The sequence below is a fragment of the Pleurodeles waltl genome, chromosome 3_1, assembly GCF_031143425.1.
Source record: "Pleurodeles waltl isolate 20211129_DDA chromosome 3_1, aPleWal1.hap1.20221129, whole genome shotgun sequence".
NCBI lineage: Eukaryota > Metazoa > Chordata > Amphibia > Caudata > Salamandridae > Pleurodeles > Pleurodeles waltl.
In genome coordinates, this window is record NC_090440.1 from 125,907,563 (window position 1) to 125,934,660 (window position 27,098).

General features: G+C 46.7%; 1 protein-coding gene across 3 annotated transcripts in view; it reads left to right on the top strand.

Moving 5' to 3' along the window:
- Positions 1 to 27,098, top strand: part of ANO3 (anoctamin 3) — a 1,608,515-nt gene that overhangs the window by 1,543,681 nt on the left and 37,736 nt on the right. For all 3 annotated transcript variants that reach the window (XM_069221955.1, XM_069221956.1, XM_069221954.1), the window contains one exon: positions 4,341 to 4,446. In XM_069221955.1, the coding sequence (XP_069078056.1) occupies positions 4,341 to 4,446 (106 nt within the window). The remainder of the gene's footprint in view (positions 1 to 4,340; positions 4,447 to 27,098) is intronic.

Genomic DNA, 27,098 nt, shown 5'->3' on the forward strand with positions numbered 1-27,098 from the left:
GATATCCTGTCCACCGTATTACAAGTTCCATAGGATATTATGGAATCTTAATATGGTAGATGGGATATCCATCACATTTGTGACAGGGTAACCCCATCCACCAAACTCTAAATCAGGCCCTAAGTCATTTGACTTCTATAGGCTCAGATATTTTACGTAGGTACACGTCATGGTTTTTACACTTGTTTGTATGTCATGTTATGGTAGGGAAATTGTGTGTCAGCCCTTTAATCCATAGCTCTCCCTTTTAGTTTTGTAGAAATCATACATCACTCTACTTTCTATGCCAATCTGCCATCCCTGCAACCACAAGTGATAAAATCCATCAATACGTACTAAAGCGGGAAGCTTCCTGAGCTAAAACATTGCAGTCATAACCTAAAGTGTCAGTGGCATAAATCACTTACTAAAAAATGCTTTACTGTAAGAATCTAAGGGAACCGGCACATTCAGCAATGAGGCCAACCAAATAAATGAGATAGTTAATACATACGAGGAACTATCTAACCTGCAGAATGTAAGGAACCACCCCTGTGCTTTTTCACTACATTGATAGGACATACAGGACATTTTCTAGTAAAAAATAACCAAATTCTGTGGCTCTCCTTCCAGTAGTACAGTATGCTGTCATTGCTTTCCCTCCATCCACCTTCCTATAAAAAAATTTTTTTTACAAAGTCAAACACTTGGGTTAGGAGGAAGCCTCAAAACTTGATTTAAAAGTAAAAGTGTCTAAATTACATGTACAGCATTGACCAGCCTTGTGCCTGAAAAGACTCCAGTCATAATTTTAAATACCTTTACAACCAACATTATTGGTTCCCTTTCAAACGCATCCTATCCTTAAGTCCTTTAGATTTGAGAAGATTGGTTACTTCATCACTAACATGGTGGATATTATGTCTTTTTTATTTCAATTTTCATAAGCTATAAAGCTTTTGTACTCAGGTGGACATGACATATGTCTTGTTTCTGTTGCAGTAACCCATCCGCTAAACTCTTTATCAGGCCCTGAAATTCTTGTCATACAAGACAATTCACTACTTTTCTTGTAGACTGCAAGCCTAGCAAAGCCCCCAAAAGTAATGATTTTGGCAGCTCTGAGTCCTTTTTCACCCACCAGATTGCTATGGTTGTCTAAGATGCCAACAAACACCCTTCCCTTGTGAGGAAAATACTTCTACATCCCTAAACCGACCAACAGGTTGAGGTGATAAAAGCATTGGATTTGACCTACTGTGACTCTGGCAACCTTATCTAATTAGTGCTATGAAAGAACCTCTTAGACAGGTTGCAAAGCCAGTGATCAAAATGTGCATGACCAACGAAAACCAGCCCTAAAACTCTTTACTGGCAACTGGTGCATGCAGGGATTAAGTTCAGGACCCTGTTAACAATTCACTAAACACACTGGGTCAAAATAACACAGTATCTTCAGAAGCTGCAAAAATCCCAATGACTGCTGTGAACCAATGAGGAAGCTTTGATGTGTGCTGCAGCGCCAAGAAATCCTAGCTATCATCTCAGACCACAAATAGTGGATCTCGTGCCTTAGGCTGATGGACCGACCTAACATTGATTATAGAGGATGTCAATAGTGCATGTCATAATCATCACAATAAACATCAGTAAACAAAAAATTGGCAATCTGATTTCACTGCAATGCCCACACCAGTTTACTAAGAAGATTTGTAAAATGTATTTCCCTATATTAACAATGTTAAAGTCACGAAAATAATTCTCAAACACAAAAGATACATATAAAGAATCATCAATGGCTGATTTGAACGCCTTATATATCTGAGTTTAATCAAAGCAAGTAAACAAATTAACTTGAGAGTTATAACATAACTTAATAGCACCAGAATCTGCGCCAGTGAGATAATATACATTTGAAGCAGTAGATCAAAGAATGTCAATATGAATCATGAGCATGTAAAGAAAAACTCCCTCACTATCCGCTAATTAGCATTAACATGTTGGGCTTCATGTAAAAGTTTTAGAAACACAAATTTAGAAAAACAAACTAACTCGGGTTATCACAAAAATAATATTATTTGTGCAGCAATTAATTCACGAGTTGCAGCTGGTACCTGTAAAACAAAAGACACATATAACAATTTGCAATTTATACATTACCCATAAGATCTATGAATAACAACAGGATTCACTTCAGTAAGGAAACAATCTGAGATCTCTCAAGTCTACATGACTGCAAAACTCTCTTCTCGATAGCTCTCTCTCTGTAGCTCTGACTCTATAGCTCTCTCCCTCAAAGATTAAGTAACAGAATGTTATATTTATTTTCACAAAGCTCACGATTGGTCAGGACATGGGATTTTGCACATTCAGCCAATAAAACTACTGTTAGATAACTAAAAGTTACACATTCATAGTACACTAACGGGGTCATTATGACCCTGGAGGACGGTGGTAAAAAGAAGAAAAGTACTGCCAACAGGCTGGCAGTACTTTTCGCTATATTATGACATTGGCAGTTTGGCCCAAGCCAAACCGCCAATGTACCACACCGTCCACCACGGCGCTAACTGGCCCGGGCTGGAGACTTCAGTCTCCAGCCCAGTGGCCGTCACTAGCCCGCATGCGGGATTTTGACCCTGCCTACTGCCATGGTTTTCGTGGCAACTGTACCGCCACGAAAACCATGGTGGTAGGCACTATTCCTTCCCTGTCACTGATAGGGGTCTTCCCCACCCCACCCCCCTCCTCTGGTCCCCCCTCTCTAAAACCCCCCTTCATTCATGCACCTTCATTCACACACGCACACCTTCATTCACACAATCAAGCACGCATGCAGACATCCATTCACACACATCCACACGCACTTACATACATACAGGCACACACGCATACATACAACACAACATACACGCACTCACACATCCATACATGCAAAACACCCAAATTCATGCACGCACAGACATACACACACACTCCCACACACACACACTCAACACCCCCCACCCCTCTCCCTTGTCGGAGCACCCAACTTACCTTTTGTGAGGGGGTCCAACGGCAGGAGACAGGGCGCTGCTGCCAGCAGCAGTGTCCACCAGGAGAACACCGCCAGGCCGTATCATGTGTCATGATACGGTCTGCGGCGGTCTACTGGTGTGGCGCTGCAGCAGGCAGCAGCGCCACCTTACCGCCATCCGCCGGCATGGCCACAGCCGGATTTCCGCCATCCTTCTGGCGGAAATCCGGCTGTGGTTATAATCCGACTGACAGCTGGTAACCACGGCGACGGTCTTTTGGCAGCCATTGCTGCGCGGTAAGCGGTATATACCGCCATTGTTATAATGAGGGTCTAAGTCTTAATATTTCCTTGGCTTCATTGAAGGCATCATTAGCTAAACACAATTTATAACAATGTCTTCTTCTCTTCTGTCTCATCAATGGCTTCATTGTTCAATCTCGTCAAAATCTCAGGTTCAGGAAGAAACGTCTAACAATGTTGCATCCACTTCCATCCTCAAGGAAGAAACCACACGTTAGTGAAATTTTCTAAACAATAGGACAGTCAAACTCTGGCAATGACCTAATAAATCTGACCTTGTAAGGCATAACACAAAATTCCACTAGGGGTAGCTGTTTAAACCTCTATAAACAATTAAACACACTCTTTTTGAGTAAGCATTCAGCAATGAAAAGCAACTGCAAAGTTAGCTAAAGTTAGCCTAAGTAGATAATAACAATGAATTATGGTGGCCCTTTACAAAAGTCACCCGTTTTGTTATCATTCATTAGAAAAATCACACATTAGTTTATTAAGATCAATACATTATTAATCATAAATGTTATCAGTAAAATCTCTGCTCTCACATGTGCAGCTCCATTGATCAATCAACAAGCCCTTGCTGGTGGAAACATGGAGGCAACTGTCTAGGAGTGCTGCACCTTACATAATCCCAAACATTACCCTTCAAGAAACAGCTGAAAACCAAATTTTTCAACTTAGATTTCAATGGAACTCCACTCAGAATAGGGTTAGCAACAAACTAAAGTCAGGTATTTGATCTGACCTCTCGAATGGACTTTATTCCCCCAGCTATGCCTATTTTCATTCTTACCTAAAACAGTATACATTAATGTCCATGAAAAACAACAGAGGACACTTTCTAAAACTATATGCAGACAGCCTGCAGTGTGTCTGTGACGACAGTTCTCTATTTAGGTTGAACATAGAAAAGCTGTTTTCAAACCAGTGTATATATTTGTATTTCTTTACTCATACAGAATGCTAGTTGTGGCATCAAGCCTGTGGTAAAAAGTAGTGATTTGGAAATACGCTCATTTGCCTTTTATGTTTTTACATTCAGATATCGAGACTACAGGGCCCCTCCTTGGAGCAGCCGCCCTTATGAGTTCACCTTGCAGTTCTGGCACGTGCTAGCTGCTCGATTAGCTTTTATTATTGTGTTTGAGGTAAGAACGCGAACGCTACTATTTTGCAATAAAAATATAAATGTGCATAATGTGCATGCCTATATGAATGCATTTGTAATTTTTGTATTTGTTTCAAGCATTTATTTCTCATTCAAATTCTCAGAAACATATATCCCATTCATTAAAATCACCAACATCTATATAGTCAAATGCTCATTGCTTTAAACACTTAGGGCCATATTTATACTTTTTGACGCAAAACTGCGCTAACGCAGTTTTGCGCCCAAAAAATTAGCGCCGGCTAACGCCATTCTGAAGCGTCATGCGGGCGCCGTATTTATTAAATGGCGTTAGCCGGCGTTAGCCGCCGGCGCTGTCTGGTGTGCGTTGAAAAAAACGACATACACCAGGCAGCGCCGGCGTAGGGGGAAAATGGCGTATGGGCGTCCACAAATGGTGCAAGTCAGGCTAAGGCAAAAAAATCGCCACAACCCGATTTGCGCCATTTTTTTACGACGCCCATCCCCCATTGAAATGACTCCTGTCTTAGCAAAGACAGGAGTCATGCCCCCTTGCCCAATGGCCATGCCCAGGGGACTTCTGTCCCCTGGGCATGGTCATTGGGCATAGTGGCATGTAGGGGGGGCACAAATCAGGCCCCCCTATGCCACAAAAAAAATAAAAAACAATACTTACCTGGACTTACCTTAATGTCCCTGGGGTGGGTCCCTCCATCCTTGGGTGTCCTCCTGGGGTGGGCAAGGGTGGCAGGGGGTGTCCCTGGGGGCAGGGGAGGGCACCTCTGGGCTCATTCTGAGCCCACAGGTCCCTTAACTCCTGCCCTGACCCAGGCGCTAAAATCCGGCGCTAATGCGGGTTTTTTAGACCCGCCCACTCCCGGGCGTCATTTTTGCCCGGGAGTATAAATACGACGCATATGCATCGGAGTCATTTTTTAAGACGGGAACGCCTACCTTGCATATCATTAACGCAAGGAAGGTGTTCATGCAAAAAAATTACGCTAACTCCATGAACTTTGGCGCTAGACGCGTCTAACGCCAAAGTATAAATATGGAGTTAGTTTTGCGTCAAATTTGCGTCGCAAATTCGGCGCAAACGGAGTATAAATATGCCCCTTACTGCTGACATATGAGAGTGATCAGCTAGTCACCAGTTCAAATCTCAGCAGGGACGATCCCCTTCATGTTTCTTAGGGTGATGAAAGTGTGTATCATTAAGAGCAAATACCTCTCATAAAGTTGCTGGCTCTTCAGCCACACACTAAGAGATCAGGCTCTAGTTCAGTTTCAGAGGACCCTAGGAAGAGGCTGCACTCTGTACCTGGAAGATGAAGCAGCAAATATCATGGGAAGAAACGCAGTACTTGAGAGTGACCTAAAAGTAGGAAAAGCATAGCAGCAGCAACAATAAATAATATTTGGAGCTCCAAAGTGTTCTTAAATGGTCTCAATTCTTGCAGAGAAGGTAAGTGATTCCATGAAGATGAAGTGAGTCACATAGTTGGGTCAAGGAGGGATTCTGGAAATATGGCTCGGGATTCATTTCATTGGTGTATACACTTTACTCAAAAAGTCTCTGAGTTACTTTATGAGGTGCAGAGATCACAGTTTGGAAATAGGGAGAGGCAATCACTGGTAACAGTAAACAGTGTTTGACTCTCTTTTTTGAGCCATGCTACATTCAGCCCATGCACTAACTTGGAGAAATTCTGAGCCTGCACCAATGACACAGATGATGTGACATACTTTACTAAGCGCTTTCGTGGGTAACCTTGATAACATATTTATTTAGATAATTTCTGAGTTAGTGGAGAATGTGAAGGTGGGACTGGACGTTTATTTTACCAGTAAATAGTTGTCTCTGCATCTGAATGTATTTGGCCAGAAACAAACAGACTCTGCTGTACATTCTCTCAACAATAACTCTGGAATATATATATATGCATATGGAAATGACAATAGCAAACTTGCTAGAGGGTAACTGTAAAGATGAATGTCCACGCTCTTCTTCTTATTTTTGGTATTTATTACCAGGAGAAGAGGTTATCCAGTATTGGATCTTTCATAAATTCACATGCTTGAATCATCCCCGTCGTCGAAGTGGGAGTCCCACAGTACATAAAATAGCAATAAATAATAAAAAATTTTTTTTTGCCATAGGCTATAATGGAGCCAGAGCTTGCTCATATAGCCCATCCATGTCCTATTGTGAAAGGACCCAAACCTGCCTGCTGTCCAATCAGGCACCAGCACCCTCTAGAACCTTCTCCAGAGAAGCTCTCTTCCTCAGATTTTCTACCGCACGTCGTGTGAAGGGAGTCTCCCTGAGCTCTGCTCAGTTTTTTCTTCTACTTCAGAGATTTTCTCTCAAGAAAGCTTCAAATATGTCAGATTCTTCTAGAAAAGGCCTTTTCCGCCCTTGCAAGACCTGTGGGAAGAAAAGGCTCCATGTGGATGACCCACATAAAGACTGTTTGTACTGTCTCTACCCACAACATCAGGTTAAGGACTGCAAAATATGTCGCACCTTCTCCACAAAGACCCTCAGAGACCGGGAGGGCAGGCTCCTGACATGGTTACAGGCCAAATCCTGTACTTCAGGTGAGGAGAGTGGGTCAGAGAGGCCACATAAAAGGTCCAGATCTGAGGACCTAGGCCACATAGAGAAATCCAGGAAGAGGCAGAAATCTCATCATGGGAAGGGCTTACAGACTCCAGTCTCCTCTGAGCCTTCCTCTCCTCTTCAAAAGAAGGAGTCCTACCATCTATCTCCTTCTTCAGAGCCTTCCACTTCTGGAAAAATGACTCTGAAAATCAGATCAACGACGACAACACCGTCGACGACCGTGACGGTACCTACATCTACTGTCTCCACTTCATCGTCGACGAGACCGTCGTCAGCGTCGACGACCTTAACATCGTTGGTAAGGGGTCCGATCCCCTCTCTCCAGACTCCATCGGCACCATCGACGACTGCCCCGTCGACTATAACTTCAGCGACGCCATTCTCATCGGTGATATCGCCATCGACGGGGTCAAAGAAACTACCGTCGACGACACTACCGTCGACTAAACCATCGTCGGCGAGACCATCGTCGGCTAAAACCATCATCGGCGAGACCATCGTCGGTGAAACCATCGTCGACGAAACCATCGTCGGCGACGCCACCGTCGACGAGACCATCGTCGACGGAAAAATCTCTACCATCCACGGCTGCATCAACTTTCACGCCATCGACAGCAGTGATGCCTAGTAGACAGGTTGAGGCCACTCCTACCTCTTCCAGGTCTCCAGATTTCCGAGCCATGGTCAGCATCAGAAATTTACCTACACAGGACATTTATCCAACCGACACATCTCCAAACAAGGTGTCGGCTTTACTACCCAGTCATCTTCTTGACTGGGAGGAATCGGACGAAGGTCCTTTCGGAGATGCACATAGCCCTTCGCAGCTCCATGTCAAATACCAAGATGACGATGAAGAGGATGAGTATGAACAGTATCAACCATACTACTCTCATGAGGACCAATACTATGAAACACGAGAGCCTCAACACAGAGACACCGTACAATTGCCTTCCTCCTTAATCCAGGATTTACAATCCATGCTTCAGGATTATAGGAGAAGGTTTCCAGCGGAAGGTCAACCATCGGCACCGGTCTCTAAAGTGACGCCAGTTAATGCTCCTCCTCCTCCAGCTACTCCAAGATCAACATCACATTCGGTGTTAGCTGCACCCCCCAGAGATGAAGGTTCCACTTCAGGGGAAGAAGAACAAGAAGAAGGAGAAATTTCCACCCCACAACATCCTACCGAGGAATGGGATGATTACTTGGCCCCCACTCCTTCTCCACCACCTCCTCGCCCCTCTGATTCTCCGCCCGAGGACATAGGTGGTTTCCATAATCTTATGGACAGAGCCGCAGTGCGTTTCCACCTACCAACATCTGTCTCCCAATCGGAATGTTTCCTACATGATTTCAAAGAACAATCACGGAAGTCGGTACGGTCCATTCCGAGTATTGATTACATATGGAGCGAGGGCACAAAAATTATGCGGAATCCGGCTACGGTTCCTCCAGTTCCACAAAAACTGGATAAAAAATATAAGGCAACCCAAGATTCTCCGGCATGCCTTACTGGACATCCAAAGCCTGATTCGGTCATCTCACAGGCTGCTCAAAGATGCTCCAAAAATCCATCAATGCCTATCTCTACTCCTCCAGACAAGGAAGGTCGCAGACTGGATAATATAGGCAAGAGATTCTCCTCCATGTCTGCAATCACTGTCAGGGCAGCAAATTCATTAGCAATTTTAGGCCGATATGATCGTCAAATGTGGTCCGACATGCAACCTTTCCTGGACCTCATCCCAGAAAATAAGCAAGAAGAGGCACGAAAGATCCTACAGGAAGGTGAGCGTGCGTCGGAAGAGATTATTGACTGCGCTCTGGACATAGTCTCTACTGGTTTCCGCCAACTAGAGGGTGCCGCTGTCTTACAACGACAAGGTTGGCTCAAGGCCACATCCTTCAGACCAGAAGTGCAGTCCCGAATTCTAGACATGCCTTACGATGGGGAATCTTTGTTTGGCAAACATGTGGATGACGCACTTCAAACCATTAAGACGGACACAGACACGGCCAAGTCCCTGGGTACCCTGCAGTACAGGAAGCAGCCCTTTCGAGGGGCTAGAGGGAGAGGTTTCACCTCATTTCGAGGTTCCTTTCATAGACAATACCAGCAATCCCAGTACAGGCCTTCATACCATCAGCAGTACAGGCAATCATCGACTGCCTCCTATACCAGACAAGGAGGGAAACGAAGGCAGGGTTCACAATCCAGAGATCAACCCAGAAAGCAATGATCTTCCACAGGCACCGGCTATGCTCCCTCAATGCCCGCAACATCAGCAAATAGGAGCAAAAATTTCCAACTTCATCCAACAGTGGAAGAAGATAACATCAGACAAGTGGGTGCTGGATATAGTGACAAGAGGTCATACCCTGGAGTTCATACAAAAGCCACCGCTTCACCCACCAACATCAGGCAGCTCTCTCCACCTTCGTCTGCTTTAAGCGGAAGTCTTCAGCCTTCTGGCCAAAGGTGCTATAGAGACAGTTCCTCTGCATCAACGGGGTCTCGGATTCTACTCCCGTTTTTTCCTCATAAGGAATAAGTCAGGAGAGTGGCGTCCTATATTAGACCTCAGGAAACTCAACAAGTTCCTTTGGAAACAATCCTTCAGGATGATCACACTGTCAGATATCTTGCACCTCTTGAATCCTGGAGATTTTATGACAACCTTAGATCTCCAGGAAGCCTACTTCCACGTTCCAATACACCAAAAACATCGCAAATATCTCCGTTTTACAGTAGCCCGTGCCCATTATCAATTCAGAGTCCTGCCATTTGGCCTCAGATCAGCTCCGAGAATCTTCACGAAATGCCTTGCCCCAGTCGCAGCATCCCTCAGAAGCAAGGGTTTCCAGGTGTTCCCTTACCTGGACGACTGGCTCATAAAAGCTCCGTCATCTCTACTAGCCTCAAAAGCCACAGATGCCTGCCTAAGACTATTCAACAGTTTGGGTCTAACAGTGAACCTACAAAAGTCAGTCGTATTTCCTGCGCACAGGAGAGTTTTCCTGGGAGCAGAATTGGACACTATCCAAAACAAGGCATATCTTACCCTAGCAAGGCAGTAGAAGCTGACCCAATTGGCTGTCACAATCTCCGCAAGAAAGTTCGTTTCAGTACGACTATTCAAATCGCTTCTGGGCATGATTTCCTCCGCCATAGTCCTAGTACCGCTGGCAAGACTCAAAATGAGACCTCTACAAGAAGAACTACAACTTCAATGGATCCAATCACAAGGATCATTCGAAGACTTAATAACCATCACACCAAGGATTCGGCAAACGTTAGAATGGTGGTCTCACATCGACCACCTCTCCCACGGTCTAACCTTTCTGGCACCAATAGCAGATTTCGTTATCACCATGGACGCCTCCTTGGAAGGATGGGGAGGCCACTTACAGGACATGCGCATTCAAGGCAGATGGTCCAAGCTCCAAAAAGAGATGCACATAAATCTGTTAGAACTGAAGGCGATTCATCTTACGCTCAAAGCTTTTCTGCCACGCATCGCAGGATCATCAGTGTTAGTCAGAATAGACAACACAACAAGCATGTTCTACATCAACAAACAGGGAGGAACAAGATCCCTCTCCCTCTCAAGGGAAGCTCAGTCTCTCTGGAACTGGCTCACACGGAACAACGTCCGCCTCAGGGCAGAGCACCTAGCGGGTGTCAACAATGCTCTAGCGGACTCTCTCAGCAGGACAGACGACAACTGTCACGAGTGGGAACTCAACCAGACCATACTCAAGAGCATTTTTCAACGATGGGGTCGGCCGATCCTAGACCTGTTCGCCACCAATCTGAACGCCAAATGCCAGTTTTACGCCAGTTGATACCCGCTCCCGGGGTCGTGGGGAAATGCTCTTTTGATAAGATGGTCCGGGATCTTTGCATACGCTTTTCCCCCATTCCACTGATTCCCAGACTCCTCAGGAAAATGAAGACCGAATGCTGCAAGATCATTCTCGTAGCCCCCAAGTGGCCGAGGCAGTATTGGTACACAGAGCTCCTCCTCCGGTCAATAGCCAATCCATTCCGTCTCCCTTGCAACCACAATCTTCTATCGAAGAATCAGGGTCTCATCTTACATCCCGACCCAACTTCACTGCACTTGCATGCTTGGCTCCTGAGTTCAGAGAGTTCCAAGATATGAACATCGACCAAGAATGTAGGCTCATATTATCTAAAGCACGAGCAGAGAGCACGAACAAGATATACAAATTAAAATGGAAGAGGTTCTGTGTTTGGTGTTCTCAGAACAATTTTCACCCATTTCAAATCAATCCTGAGCAAATTCTTCCTTACCTGCTCTCCCTTTCCAAAGCTGGTCTTTCCTATGCATCAGTCAAGATTCACCTAGCAGCTATAGCCTCTTACAGACGATCGGCTAACATGCTGTCTATTGGTTCAACCAGGGTAATCAAACAGTTTATGAAAGGGCTGTTCAGCACCTTTCCTCCGGTACGCTTACCTCCGCCAGAGTGGCACCTTAATATTGTTCTCTCCCAACTCATGAAAGCCCCTTTTGAACCCATCCATAGATCTGAACTCAAGTACATCACCTGGAGAGTATCAACCTTGCTCGCTCTCACCTCTACCAGAAGAGTCAGTGATATACAGGCGTTCACTACCAAAGAACCTTTTTTAGTTTTTTCTGAGGATTTCGTTATGCTCCGAACCAATCCCAAATATATTCCCAAGGTTCCATCTTCGTTCCACCTCAATGAGCCCGTTATTCTACGAACCTTTTTTCCAAACCCTACTACGATAGCAGAGAGAACTCTCCATTCTTTGGACATTAAACAATGCCTAAAATTTTACCTGCAAAGTACCAAGCACATCAGGAAATCAGACCAACTCCTAGTATCTTATTCTCTGGGACGTCAGGGAACAGGAGTAACCAAGGCTACTATAGCCCGATGGATTTCTTCAACAATCCAATTTTGTCACACCAAGGCAGGAAAATCCTTGACTAGGTGCCCGAGAGCCCACTCCACAAGAGCAGTCTCCACATCGGCTGCTTTGTTTCAAGGTATTGCCCTTGAAAAAATTTGCCAGGCTGCGACATGGAAAACTACGCATTCTTTTAAGCAGCACTATTGTTTGGAGTCATCACAAATAACAGACTCTCTAGTAGGACAAGCTGTGCTACGCCATCTCTTTCATTAAGGTGAGACCTTTCCTTAGTTATAGTCAAATGGTTTGAGATGCAAATAACCATGTTTCTATTATGCTTCCATGTGAATATGTAAAGTGTATGTATGTACTTATGAATGTGTATACACGTACTTAAAGTATCTGTATTCCTTCGTATCTCACGGTCAGAAATGTATGAGTTTTCTATGATTGTTATTATTATTATGATTATTATTATTTATATTTGAGATAGAGGGTCTTCATGCTCGCACCCTCCACCCACGCTGGATACAATGTTTATCAACCATACTGCTGTCTATTCAGATTCAAGCATGTGAATTTATGAAAGATCCAATACTGGATAAGAAAACAAGTTACTTACCTGTAACTACAGTTATCCAGTATTGGTATCTTTCATAAATTCACATGCGACCCACCCGCCTCCCCTTTGATGCTCGCATTTCCTCTCAGGTTTTAATTTTTCACTCTCGTGCTGGAAAATCTGAGGAAGAGAGCTTCTCTGGAGAAGGTTCTAGAGGGTGCTGGTGCCTGATTGGACAGCAGGCAGGTTTGGGTCCTTTCACAAAAGGACATGGATGGGCTATATGAGCAAGCTCTGACTCCATTATAGCCTATGGCAAAACATTTTTATTTATTATTTATTGCTATTTTATGTACCGTGGGACTCCCACTTCGACGACGGGGATGATTCAAGCATGTGAATTTATGAAAGATACCAATACTGGATAACTGTAGTTACAGGTAAGTAACTTGTTTTCTTACCTATGATACATGAAAAGGGCACAGAAAGCAAATGGAAACAAAGAACACAACTGTCAGACATTCCACAGATCTTATCATGTTTTGTGCTCACCAAGTGACATCACCACACTAACATCTTCAAAGATCTGAAAATAAATTATTATTGTTCAATATAAACCTACATCCTTTAGCTAAGTATGTGCAACTTTTGAAGTAAAATGATGCAACACAAATTCTAATTCTGACTATCCAGAGTCTGAGTGAGCCTGTTATTTTTCTCCAAATCATGGCTGTCGATAGTTGGTGAGATGTTGAGTGGCAAACCATTGTCTGAAGCCGGCAACTATGAACAAATTAGAAATGCCCCTGACTAACATAACCTCCTCTTTTCTGGGATGTGCATCCATGGCCTGCTTTAATATGCTTCTGTGCCGTTGAGGCTCCGAGCATCAAAACCATTTGTAAATGCACCTGCCGAGTTAACGGGGTTCAGAACAATCTGTGTTATAAAGATAACATGAAAATGTATGCCTTTCCCTCTCCCAACATGTCACCTTAGTGTTAGCAGGATTATGTTAACATATTCTTTTCTCTGATCCAAGGCAACCCATTATTCCTAGCTGGTAGTACTTAATTTGTGAAAAACATGAGCTCTAGAGCCCATAGTTTACTCAGAAGCCTACGGTCTGCTGTACCAAAGATTGGAGTGCCGAATACCAAGGCTGCATAGTCTTGATTCTACCTCATACTGCTTCATTCCATCAGAATACACTTCCTGCCCTTTTAACTTCACACAGGTCCTTTTTCACCCGTTTTCCCTCTTTGTCCCTGTTCTACTGTCTTTTGCTTCATCTTTGGGTCCACTTTTGTGGGGTTTTTTTCTGGATCAAAGTCTGTTAAGGGAAATTAAGTGCAGCTCTCAATATATGACTGCCAATGGGTCCCACATGTCACTTGTGTAACAATAGCCCCCGCAGCCCACCCCAGTGTGGCGGGCCCAAGCTCTAGAGGCCCCTCTCAGCTCAGTAAACTGTGCACAGGTGTCAGGCCCCTTCCTGAGAGCTCCTGACTGGGTTGGAGAGGGAGGCCCCCTCAACGTACTTTGCAGGAAAGGGGCTCAAGTTTCATTATACCACTGCCACCTGCAATTACAGGTCAAATGACATCCTGGGAGCAGGTGCAAAATGTTACAGGAAGATTTCTAGAGCAAGCTATATATATTATGGATTGTTTTTTATCCGCTAGTTTATGATAATGTGCTGTTCTTTTTATTTGTGCCAAGTTGTTCTATCATCTGCTTAGTTCATAAGTTACAAAAGAGAACTGCTTGGAAGAGTGCACCCAAGAGTGTCAACCACTGTTCCATATTCCCAAACCGTGCTGTCTGTAGTTTATGCACTTACTGGTAACTTTTCAGAGTTATCCAGTCAGTGTTTTCACCCAGTTTTCAGAGCCTTACTGTGGGTGAGTCTCACTCACGGTAATTACATGGTAATTGGGAGTAGTGTATTTATGGCCTTTTAAGATAAGGCCACTACAGTGCAGTTAGATAAGGGGCACCAGCCTGGTTGCACATGTGCAGGCAGCACGTGAGAGACTACCATTGCAAAAGACTTGTGGATTCACACATGTAGTCAAAATAATCCCTTTTAACAGGCCTAAGCTTTCTTTTAAATTTTATTGGCACCCTAAGTAGGCCTAATTGCCCATAATGGCCTTATTGCCCATAAATGTAGGGCATGTAAACATGAATGTTACACATATCTTAACAGCAAAATATCCCCAAAGCAGTACCACGTCTTTCTACTTCCACAGGGAAACACTGGGGTACATTGTTGCATTAAAAAAATCAAAAAAATTCTACATTCGATAGGTAGTAGCTAGAAAAGTATTTCAAAATCTAGTTTATTGGTGAAGCTGAATTTTATCTATGACGCAGCAGATACTTTTTAAAAGTTACAATTTTCTTGTCTAAATCTTGTAAGTATATAATTGCCATATGGCAGCTGGATGCCTCCCATGTAGTGAGACAGTTAATGCTACCAGACAGTAGATAACGGGCCCTGGGTGAGGGTGGGAGTTTCCCTCCTTGACAGAACGGCCTTGGGGCTGTGCCCAGTAACTGGAATACCTTTAAAGGGGCTTACCCTGACACAAACAGATGAACCTGACACTAAGCCTGCTACCTTCCTTTGTCCAAGCTGACTCAAGGCCCAGCAGGAAGGGGAGCTATTCCACAGTTAGCTACAAGTGAACACAAGGGGAGTTTGCTCAATAATATAGCCACACTTCTGTGTGGACACAGTGAACTCTGACCAAGTGAACAGGAGTTCTGCAATATTGAATTGTCCAGGCATACTGTGCAGGAGGGTTGGGGCAGGAGTGGAGGGATGATTTGGAATCCTAGGATTGGCCAGGGTTGCCTGTGATCTATAACTTTCCACCTGCACTTATAAACCCCTGCACAAGGGAGAGACAGTGAGCAAAACCCTAGACCTGGACAGTGATGTTACCAGAATCATTGCACCTAATGGACTACATGCTTTGCTCACAGCTAACCTCCAAAACTAAATGGGTTTCACCAGGGCCAGTGGCGCTGGGGCACTTGTGCTCCCTGAGGACCAGTTGAGGACCAGTTTGGGGAAGACTTGGATTCCACTGCTGTGTGTGTTCTGTGTGTGTGTACCAGTGCCATCACCAGAGCCTTGAGCTCTGCTAATTGTGCTGTACAGTCCCCTGTGTGTAAGTATTTTGTGGATGGAATTCACCATCTTTCCAATAGCCGCTCACAACGGTGCAAGCAGCCGAGTATTGGTGTTTAGTGCCTATGACTGGTTGGGCTGAAACATCAATGTCAATGATTGTTTGATAGTGATGAATAGGCAAAGTGTTCACCAGTATTGCATATTTAATTTTGTATTGAAGGAATTCTTTAGTTTGTAATTCTGGGTTAAAAATATAATCAATATCAGTGGTTGTCAGAGACATTGCCCATTGGACCCAGCATGCATGTAATGCTTTAGTGTTTGGAACACTGGCTTTTTTGACAGCCTCAAGGGCTGGTAATCGAAGACATGACAATGATGTGTTTCCCCTGAGCCAGAGGTTTCTCTTTAATGACAGCCATTTGAACAGCAGTCAGAATCTTTTCTGTGGGAGCAATGCGTTGCTCAGCTGTGGGGTACAAATGTGATTTGTATGCTATAGGGACGGTATCACCATCATTAAAGTTACATAGGTGAAGCCAGTGGCACCAGCAATTACTCTGATGACCAAATGTGTTTTGTTGTCCCTAGTGTGTGTAGTCGAATTTTTAAGAAAAAAGAAGTGACACAATTATTATAGCAACATGGTAAGTTTATAAAAACAATTGTATGGCTGGGGGTATAGCCCAGTTCTGTAATTGAAATCACACTCAACTCAGCTCTTACAAACAGCATCTTTTATAGTCTTGGTCTACCATTGAAGCTCCACTTATCTCTTTGTTCTAATTACACAGTAGTGCAACTCTCTGTTATCTTTATTTATTTAGCAAAAACAATAATTCTCTAATAAGCATGACTACTTGTCACTAAAATGCAGCTGTGACGTAGATAATATTCATATGCATCTTCTAACGAGCACAGTGTCCTTTTGATCTCACCCTCTGAACCCTATCAGTGTATCCTCCCTACGCTACTACCAGGCTCTGAAGTTTTACGGTCTATCTTCCTCTCCCTGCCAACCTTGATTTACACAAACATCTCGTGTCTCCCCTTCGGGTCTGCCATGATTTACACCTCCTCCTAACCCTGGTATCAGAAAGTGGCTCAGACTCTCGTGTGTGTGTGACCTAAGTTATCTGTGGTATGGGAGGACCAGCTGTAACTGCTTTGCCCTGCACCTGGCATCCTTCTTCATTTTCCTTCCTGTCATTGCATTATAGACTAACATTGTACCCAGAATGAGGCCTGTACTTCTCTTGCACAATATACATTTCTGCATGTTTCCCTTCTAAGTAACATGTTGACCAGAGTAGGCCTTCTTTCGTTTTCTTGAGGCCTATTACTTTCCCCCTCTATTTGAATCTTCAACTACTTGCTCATCTTTCCTGTCTAATGTACCTATCTCAGTCTATGCATTCTGCTTCTCCTTCCACACTTTACTAACTAATCTACTAGTAAACATCCTTCCCAACTTCTGACTACTGGATTGACAACACCCTAAGATGATCTGTCCCAGACAACACATCAAAAGGATCACCAAAAGGATTGTAAGAAGTCCTTTAAGCAATTCTGGTAACCAGGACGGCATCCACGAAAACAACCCTGGAAACCACTCCTCGGGGCACCCTCCTCTTACACCATTCTCTTCTGCAGATTATGCAAAGTCTGTATGGCCTCTGTTATTTTTCCATTATCTGCATCTTTAGCCGGCACGTATGCACAGCAAGCCGTACAGATCTTGGCACAAACCCCTCCCTCCATTGCCATCATCAAGTCTAACACATACCTATGTTGCATAGGCATTATTTGCACTACCCGCAACTGTTCTTTGACTGCATTGAAACCATCTTCCGTGGCATTGATGGCTTTTATCAGTTACAATTGTGTTATTTGCAACCTACAAGCAGTGGCTTCCGCTTGGATGAATGGGAAGATGCTTCCAAAAAACAACTAGGCATTATTGAACAACCAATACTCCTGTGGAGTTTCTGCCCAAGTTGCAGTGCCAAAATGCTGAGCAGCTCTCCTCCTCAGATGATGGTGTAACAAGGTCATTGGACGGCTCATGGGGTGGTTGTGTAACTTTGGAACGTCCACTCATGGAATCACCAAGGAACAGAGACCACTCCACTGCAGGATGTCACATATATAGCCATTCTCCACACTACCAATAGTAGTCCATTAAACTGGAGGTGCCCCATTGCATGTCAGCATTTTACCTTGTGGTGATGCAATTGACCTTCTTCTTCTCTTCTGAGACCGTTCCGTTTCCTCTGAACCATAAAGAAAAAACAAGGGTGTTTGGTCCACTCGAAGAGTTGAAGGTGCTTCTACCCAGGTTAAGCTTTGTATGTTCTCATCCCATATAGCCTGACAGTTCTGTTGTGTGTTAGTGCTGTTTTTACTCCCTCTCCATAAGGAGAGAGCTCTGCATGCAAATGTTGCGCCATGGTGCCATTGACCATGGACGTATTCTGAGCCATTTACTTTGAGATATGGCCTCTCCTGACAATCATTGGGCCTAGGTGTGGCTGAATAGTCCTTACTAAAAATAGTAGGTTGTGATAACCCTAGCAATCTCTGCTCAGGTATTCTAGCCTTCCACCTATCCCCTTTGTACCTTAGAACCCCTGTCCCAGCCATTGCCTCTAGCTTCGCTTCTATTTCTTTACGGTAGGTCAAAACATCAGTATGTCAGCTATCTCTTCCTCTTCCTTTACTAAAATGTTCCCTGTTGTACCTGTGAAGGTTGCATCCGTGTCCTCATTCTACACAGGAAAAGATGTAAAAGACACTGTGTGACATTAGGCAGTACTTCCTTAGATGAATGTATTCTATCTGAATCACTGCCATGGGGAATTAAAGAACATACTAGGCAAGACTCATAAGTACTTTGCATGCCTACTTCTGTCATATGCTGATACCACAGATAAACTAGCATGAATATTATGAGATGCATTTTCATATTCATATGCTTCTCTCTGCAAGCGCACAATATTTGAGTATTGTTAGACCTGACAGCCTTAGGGTGGTCACCCCTAACTTTCTGCCTGCCTCCCTCCACTTTTTGGACACTGTTTTTGATGGTTTTAGGACTCTGAGCACTTTACCACTGCTATCCAGTGCTAAAGTGCATATGCTCTCTCCCTTAAAACATGGTGACATTGGTTCAAACCCAATTGGCTTATTTAATCCACTTGAAAGTCCCCAGTAAAGTGCATTAGATGTGCCCAGGGCCTGTAGATTGAATGCTACTAGTGGGCCTGCAGCACTGATTGTGCCACCCACATTAGTAGCCCCTTAACCATGCCTCAGTCCTGTCATCACAAGTCCTGTGTGTGCAGCTTCACTGTCACTTTGACTTGGCATTTAAAAGTACTTTCCAAGCCTTAAACTCCCCTTTTTCTACATATAAATCACCCCTAAGGTAGGCCCTAGGTAACCCATAGGGCAGGGTACTATGTAGGTAAAAGGAAGGGCTTATACCTGTGTAATTTATATTTCCTGGTAGTGTAGAACACCTAAATACGTTTTACATTTCTGTGAGGCCCGCTCCTTTCCTGCGCTAACATTAGGACTACCGTCATATACTGTTTGAGTGGTATATTTTGATCTGAAAGGAGTAACAAGGTCATATTTAGTATGGCCAGAATAGTAATACAAAATCCTGCTGACTGATGAAGTTGGATTTAATATTACTATTCTAGAAATGCCACTTTTAGAAAGTGAGCATTTCTCTGGACTTAAATCCTTCTATGCCTTACAATCCACGTCAGGCTAGGTTAGTTGACAGCTCCCTTGTGAATTTCACTCAGACAACCCCAAACGCAGGATGCTCAGTCACACCTGCACACATCTGCAAACTGAATGGGTCTTCCTGGGCTGGGAGGGTGGAGGGCCTGACACTTTTGTCCCAACGGCATCTGAATACCCCGGAACCCAAAGAGGATCCAAGACAGCACACCGGAAATCGACGCAAAGCCTTCCCTGCGTGGAAAATTATCGACACATTGTCTGTGTGCACCCAGAGAAACCGACGCACACCTCCCCATTTTCCACGCATCTCCTCCTCTGATGTCCCTTGTGGATAATTTGAACGCAAACCAGGTACCTTGTGCTTGCAAGAAACACTTGTTGCTTTTTAAAGACTACAGACTCTTTTTTATCATTCTTTAACACTGTGTGGTGTATTTTTGTGATACACCACACAGTGTTTATGTTATGATTTATTGCACAAATACTTTACACATTGTCTTCTAAATTAATCCTGACTGCTCAGTGCCAAGCTACCAGAGGGTGGGCACAGGATAATTTAGATTGCGTGTGACTTACCCTGACTAGAGTGAGGGCCCTTGCTTGGACAGGGGATAACCTGACTGCCAACCAAAGACCCCTTTTCTAACAAGCATGATAATATACATGAATCATAATACCATTGTAATACAACTGTAAATATGATAAAACATAAGCATGAAAACAAACCAGTAGTCCGTAAATGTCTGTTGGCAAAGCCAATTAAGTATTCCGCACACTCTTTAAAAGAGTACTCTTTAAAAGAGTACAGTGTTGTTCTTCCTTCTGTTCACTCTCCTCTAAATGTTCCTGTACAATGGCCATGTTTGACACACAGCAGGGGCCAGTTGAATGCCCGACAAATGTATCCACGGTTTCCTGCCCTCCACTTTCACTGCGGTTTGGGTGCTCTGGGTGACCAGATAAGGCCCCTCGAACTTGCTGTCTTTCCATTGCCTCACAAAATTGCAGTGTACACTTGTTGACCCACAGAATTGGACTGATCTGCTGGGCTGCGGTGGTGCACTTCTGCTGTTGAGTCACCTGTTTAGAGAAGAACTTAGCAGATTTTAGCAACTGAGACAAATAGCAACTCATTTCATTCCCCAAAACCTCATCTGTTTTATGAGCATCTGTCTTTTATCTTGCTATTATTAAGGGGGTTGGCATAGAATGCCCTGTCACTAAATGATGCGGTCAGGTGATGATCACTTCCTGATTGATTTCTGAGGGCATACAAGGCTAACGGAAGGCAGTGGAGCCAGTTCTTGTGCAACATAGCACACAATTTGCTTATTTTGTTTTTCAACAGGCTATTGAGTCGTTGCACTATACCATTACTTTGGGGGTGATAGCCAGATGACAATTTATGTTTTATCTCCAGGGATGTGCAGATGAGTTAAATAATGCCATTGACGCCGTGTGTTCCGTTATCTGAACGGATCGCTTCTGCAATGCCCCACCTAGGTATAACTTCTGGTATCAAAAAGTTAGGTGCTGCTTTGGCATCATTATGTGCACAGGGTCCTGCCTTGATCCACCTTAAGAAAGGACAGACCACAACTATTAGGTACCTGTAATTGTTACATCTATCAATCATGTCAACAAAATCTAAATGTAGATTTTTAAATGGACCTGTTGGGCAGAGAATTGTTGATGTGATGACTTTAAGCGTGGGTCTTGGGCTGTATTGTTGACATACTTCACATTCAGCATTATACATAGTAATAATTTCCGGTAGTTGTGGCATAAACCAATCTGCCTGTAGGGTAGCAAGAAAATATTCTTTGGCCGTGTGTGCGGGGTGCTGTGATTGCCCCAGCGCTGTATACAACAGGGCTTGTGGCATTACAGGTTTCCGAGTACTTTCCTTCTTATAAATGAAATGTTTTGGTGATTGTATACATCCTTGCTGTTCCCACCGCTCCCTCTCATGTGGTTGTGCCTGCTTTTGCAACTCACGTAGATGTAATTGTGCTGTCTCAGTGTATGGGGGTAGTAATTCAGAATCATTCTGTTGCCTGTTCATCATCATTTCCAATGTGTGCTCTTCTGATTCTGTATAACTTGGAGATGTTTTGGCTACCTCCTTGGTGGCCCAGTCTGCCAGAGCATTACCCCTGGAGACAAAGGGAGTCATTACAACCCTGGCGGACGGTGTTAAAGCGGCGGTAAGACCCCAAACAGGCCGGTGGTAAAAAAATGGGAATTATGACCGTGGCGGAAACTGCCAACAAAGACAGCCACTTTAACACTCCGACCGCCACGGCGGTACAGACAAACAGCGCGGCGGTCACCGCCAACAGACAGGCGGAAGACAAAGTACTGCCCACAGTATCGCAACCTACCAATCCGTCACCTTTTCCGGGCCGGATTCACAGTGGATAAAAACACGGCAGAAACAGCCATTTCAAAGGGAAAACGCTCACCTCTATACACTCCACGAGGAATCAGGACACCATGGATCCGGAACTCCAAATACTCTCTGCGATAGTCTTCCTGCTCTTGTACGACCATCATCAACGTCGGCGCCGAAGACAATGGTGAGTACTGCACCGACGACATAGGGGAGGGGGAGGCAAAAGTCAGGGACACACATGCAACACCCCCACCCCCTACCCTCACCCACTACAACACTCACCCCAATGCATATCCAAACATTACAGTAAAAAACGCCAAACCCCCCGGAAAAATGCAAAGACAAAAGGAAATGAGTGCAACCATTGTAATATATCAAAATACAGTAACCAAATATATACAGATCAATAGACACATTCAACAAAATATACATCACGAGTAGTAGTGCAGGTAATGCACCATTCAATGTCCGTGGACCACTGGGCCCAAAATGCATGGGCGAGGCCCACATCAGATACCTGATCAAAACGGAGAGAACACTGCTGAGGCATCAGATAGAAATACAGCAGGCACCTCAGGGGGAAGGGAAGGGGGGGCACCTCAGCCGGATGACTACACAACGCCAGATCCACGAGGGGGCTCCATGCCCATTGATGTATCCTGGGGAGTGCAAAGCCACAGTCTCTCAAGTCTCTACAGTGGGTGGTTTGCCCACTGTACCATCCTGGGGAGTGCAAAGCCACAGTCTCTCAAGTCTCTACAGTGGGTGGGTTGCCCACTGTTACATCCTGGGGAGTGCAAAGCCACAGTCTCTCAAGTCTCTACAGTGGGTGGGTTGCCCACTGTTACATTCTGGGGAGTGCAAAGCCACAGTCTCTCAAGTCTCTACAGTGGGTGGTTTGCCCACTGTACCATCCTGGGGAGTGCAAAGCCACAGTCTCTCAAGTCTCTACAGTGGGTGGCTTGCCCACTGTACCATCCTGGGGAGTGCAAAGCCACAGTCTCTCAAGTCTCTACAGTGGGTGGTTTGCCCACTGCCATATCCTGGGGAGTGCAAAGCCACAGTCTCTCAAGTGGATAACAGTCTCCACTGGTTCTGGAGGGGGACTGGTGCCCAGAGTGCTTCATCCTGGTAAGGACAGACGGAGTGGATGCTGTTCTCAACTGGTTCTGGAGGGGGACTGGTGCCCACAGTGCTTCATACTGGTAAGGACAGACGGAGTGGATGCTGTTCTCCACTGGTTCTGGAGGGGGACTGGTGCCCAGCGTGCTTCATCCTGGTAAGGACAGACGGAGTGGATGCTGTTCTCAACTGGATCTGGAAGGGGGCTGGTGCCCAGAGTGCTTCATCCTGGTAAGGACAGATGGAGTGGATGCTGTTCTCCACTAGTTCTGGAGGGGGACTGGTGCCCAGAGTGCTTCATCCTGGTAAGGACAGACGGAGTGGATGCTGTTCTCCACTGGTTCTGGAGGGGGACTGGTGCCCAGAGTGCATCACTCTCCCCGTGACGGTCCCAGTTCCGTCACTGCCCCTGCCGCACATGGGCTAGCGGTGCTTGAGTTGGCGGTGCGTGCCCTGTTCAGCGGTGCTTGTCCTGTTCAGCGGTGCTTGCCATGGCGGTCTGTGCCCTGTTCAGCGGTGCTTGGCCTGTTCAGCTGTGCTTGCCATGGCAGTCTGTGCCCTGTTTAGCGGTGCTTGGCCTGTTCAGCGTTGCTTGCCATGGCGGTCTGAGCCCTGTTCAGCGGTGCTTGGCCTGTTCAGCGGTGCTTGCCATGGCGGTCTGTGCCCTGTTCGGCGGTGCTTGGCCTGTTCAGCTGTGCTTGCCATGGCGGTCTGTGCCCTGTTAAGCGGTGCTTGCCATGACGGTCCTTTATTGGCCAGCGGGCTGTGGCTGCTGGGGCCCTCCTGGGCACTGACTCTGGTGGTGGCCTCCTGGCCACTGACGATCGGGCTGCCCTCCTGGGCACTGACTCTGGCGGTGGCCTCCTGGCCAGTGACGATTGGGCTGCCCTCCTGGGCACTGACTCTGGCGGTGGCCTCCTGGCCAGTGACGATCGGGCTGCCCTCCTGGGCACTGACTCTGGCGGTGGCCTCCTGGCCAGTGACGATGGGGCTGCCCTCCTGGGCACTGACTCTGGCGGTGGCCTCCTGGCCAGTGACGATGGGGCTGGCAGTGGCCTCCTGGGCAGTGAGGATGATGGCGGTCTTCTCCGCTGTGCTGCTCTTCCCAGACTTTGGCGATTTCTTCTGCCCCTTCACCACGTTGGGATGAGTCACAGCTGAGTGGACACTCCCCCCGGGACCCTTGTGAGCGCGTTTGCCTGCTGGAGTCTTCACCCTCTCCCGCCGTGCACTGTCCAACTTCTGGTGCTTCACACGGGGGGGACTGGCTGTGCTGTGGATCCGTGTCACACTGGCTGCCCTGGTGCCCGGTGCACTCCACATACCTCTAACAGGCACCACTGGTACCGATGATTTTTTGGCTGAGGTGCTAGTATGGGACCTATGAATTGGAGGGGGGGTGGTGGGAAAGAGGTCAAGGTTGCTCAGGAAAAGTTTCTTAGGAACACTGGAACGGGTTCCTGGAGGGGGTCTGGGAGTGGAGAAAGAGGTGGTGGTTGTAGGAGGTGTAACGTTTGTGGCTTTGGGTGCAGGTGCATGCGCTGGAGGCTGTCGTGAGGTGGATGGCTGCATTTGTGTACTTTGGGAGTGGGCATCACGGACACACTGGGAGAGGACACAGGTAGTGGGGGTGGTGAGTGCAGGTGAGCGGGGTGTGGTGGTGGGTGTGCTGGTGCGGGACCTAGTGGCTGTAGTGGTAGTGCATGCAGGTGAGAGTGTAGACGACACTGGGAGGGAGGAGGGAGACGACGACGAGGGGGACACAGTGGGGGCAGTGGATGTTGGTGTGTCTGTATGTGTGTGATGCTTGTATGAGTGCCTGTGGGATGTGTGTTGCTTATGTTTGCCTGAGCTTCCCTTGTGTGTTGATGTGTGTGCAGGTTGGTCTGGTGGTGTGCTTGGGATAGGCTGAGGTACAGGGGATTTTGTCTGGGTGGAGGAAGTTGGAGGGTGGAGGCTAGAGACAGGGACAATGGCTGCCATCAGTGCTGAGGCCAGAGATTGCAGGGTTCGATGAAGGGCAGCCTGACCAGAAAGAATGCCCTCCAGGAATGCATTTGTGTGTTGCAATTCCCTTTCTACACCCTGGATGGCATTCAAAATGGTAGACTGCCCAACAGTGAGTGACCTGAGGAGGTCAATGGCCTCCTCACTGAGGGCAGCAGAGGTGACAGGGGCAGGGGCTGAGGTGCCTGGGGCGAAGGTGATGCCCACCCTCCTGGGTGAGCGGGCACAGGGCGAAGGCTGAGGGGCTGCTGGGAGGGCGGTGCTGGTAGGGGGGTGGCGGCTGTACCTGTAGAAGTGGGGGGCACAGATTTTGCCGCCACCACAAGGGAGCTCCCATCGGAGGACGAGTCTGTGTCGCTGGTTGCTGATCCTGTCCCCGCCATGAAGCTCCCCTCGCCCTCCGTCCCACTGGTGTATTCTGAGTCCGTGGTGTGGCCCTCCATGGCCATGTGGGATGCAGCTCCCTCGTGCTCCGGTGCCACTGTACCTCCGCCTGATGATGCTGATGCACACAAGAACAGGGAGACCACAAAAAGGGGGGGACGACGACAGAAGAAAGATAGGTTGAGTGCATGGCTTACCGCTACCGTTGGCGGACAATACAGACACAGCAGCCCCCTGCACTACGCCGCGCTGTTGGGCTCTACAGATGCAGTTCCTGGGATATGGCCTACATGGCTATGGTGGACATCAGCAGACATAGATGACACAGGGGCATGTATACCTGTAATTGGCACTCTACAGAGGTGGGGTGGAGTGCCACATGGCCTGCATTACGGAGGGGCCTAGCCTACGGAACTCGCCCTGGCCTAGGGAAACCCACAGCCCTCCTCCCCCACCCAGACACCTTCACTGCGCGCAAAGTCCGCAGAATGATCTTGTACTCACCCCCTTGTGTCTGCTGTGATGCCCTCAAGCGCCCATCCAACTCCAGGTAGGCCACCGCCAGGATCCGGAACATCAGGGGGGTCATGCTTCTACGGGCACCCCTCCCACATTGGGAGGCCATCCCCAGCTGAGCCTCCGCCGTCTTCTTGCTCCAGCGGAGAATGTGCTCCCATCTCTTCCGGCAGTGGGTGCTCTGTCTCTAGTGGACCCCCATGGTCCGGACGTCCTTGGCGATGGCACGCCAAATATCCTTCTTCTGGTGGGCGCTGACCTACATGACATGTACAGGGGAAGAAGAGAAGTCATTAGCAACTGCACCGTCGAAGTGAATGGCCCACATCCCTCGCCTTGCCATGTGGCACATGCATTCACAGTCCTTCATGCATGCAGAACTCTGCCCCCTTCCTACTTACAACCAGCCCTCTCCACACAGGCATAGCCCATACAACATGCTCCCTGTGTACTCACCTGTTGGTCTGGAGGACTGTAGAGTAGCGTGTACTGGGGGAGGACCCCGTCCACGAGCTTCTCCAACTGCTGTGCAGGTAGGGGCCCTTTCCCCAGACGCACAAGCCATTGTCTCTTCCAGACCGAGGTCACAGCTGCACTTGCAGTGTAGGTCCTCTCCTGTCGAAAATCAGGTATCGAGTGATTGAACAGATAGAAAATGGCGGTCACGTCCGCGGCGGTCATGTCCGTGGCGGTGCGTATCATCACAGCCGGCGCACTTCCTCATTGGCTCCTGGGACCCATAGGGTCCAATGTTAACCAATGCAGCATTGCCCCGCAGTCTTCGACCGCCTACCGCGACGGTTTACAATGCCAGCACAGTTTCCTCACATCCCATTGTCCCAGTTTAGAGGTCAGGCAGCCGCCATTTCAGGGGCCCACATGGCTTCATTTTCAACTGCGTCACACATACCTAGGCCTGGACTCAACACACATACAGACAACTATTTGGATTTTGTTTCGTGTTCTGTGTACACTGTGGGTACATACCTCTGAGTTGTTTGACTCTGTGGTCGCTGTTGTCCTTCCTAGGCACCGTTAGCTGGGACATGTGAGGAGATGGCGGAATCCTCCGGTGTACCGACCGCTGGTGGACCTGTTGACAATGGAGGAGCGACATTTAATCATTACCTACAGGTTTGACCGTGCCACAATCCAGGAACTGTGTACCCAGTTGGAGCCTGACCTGATGTCAGCTATCCGCCATCCCACAGGGATCCCCCCTCAAGTGCAGGTGCTATCTGTGCTC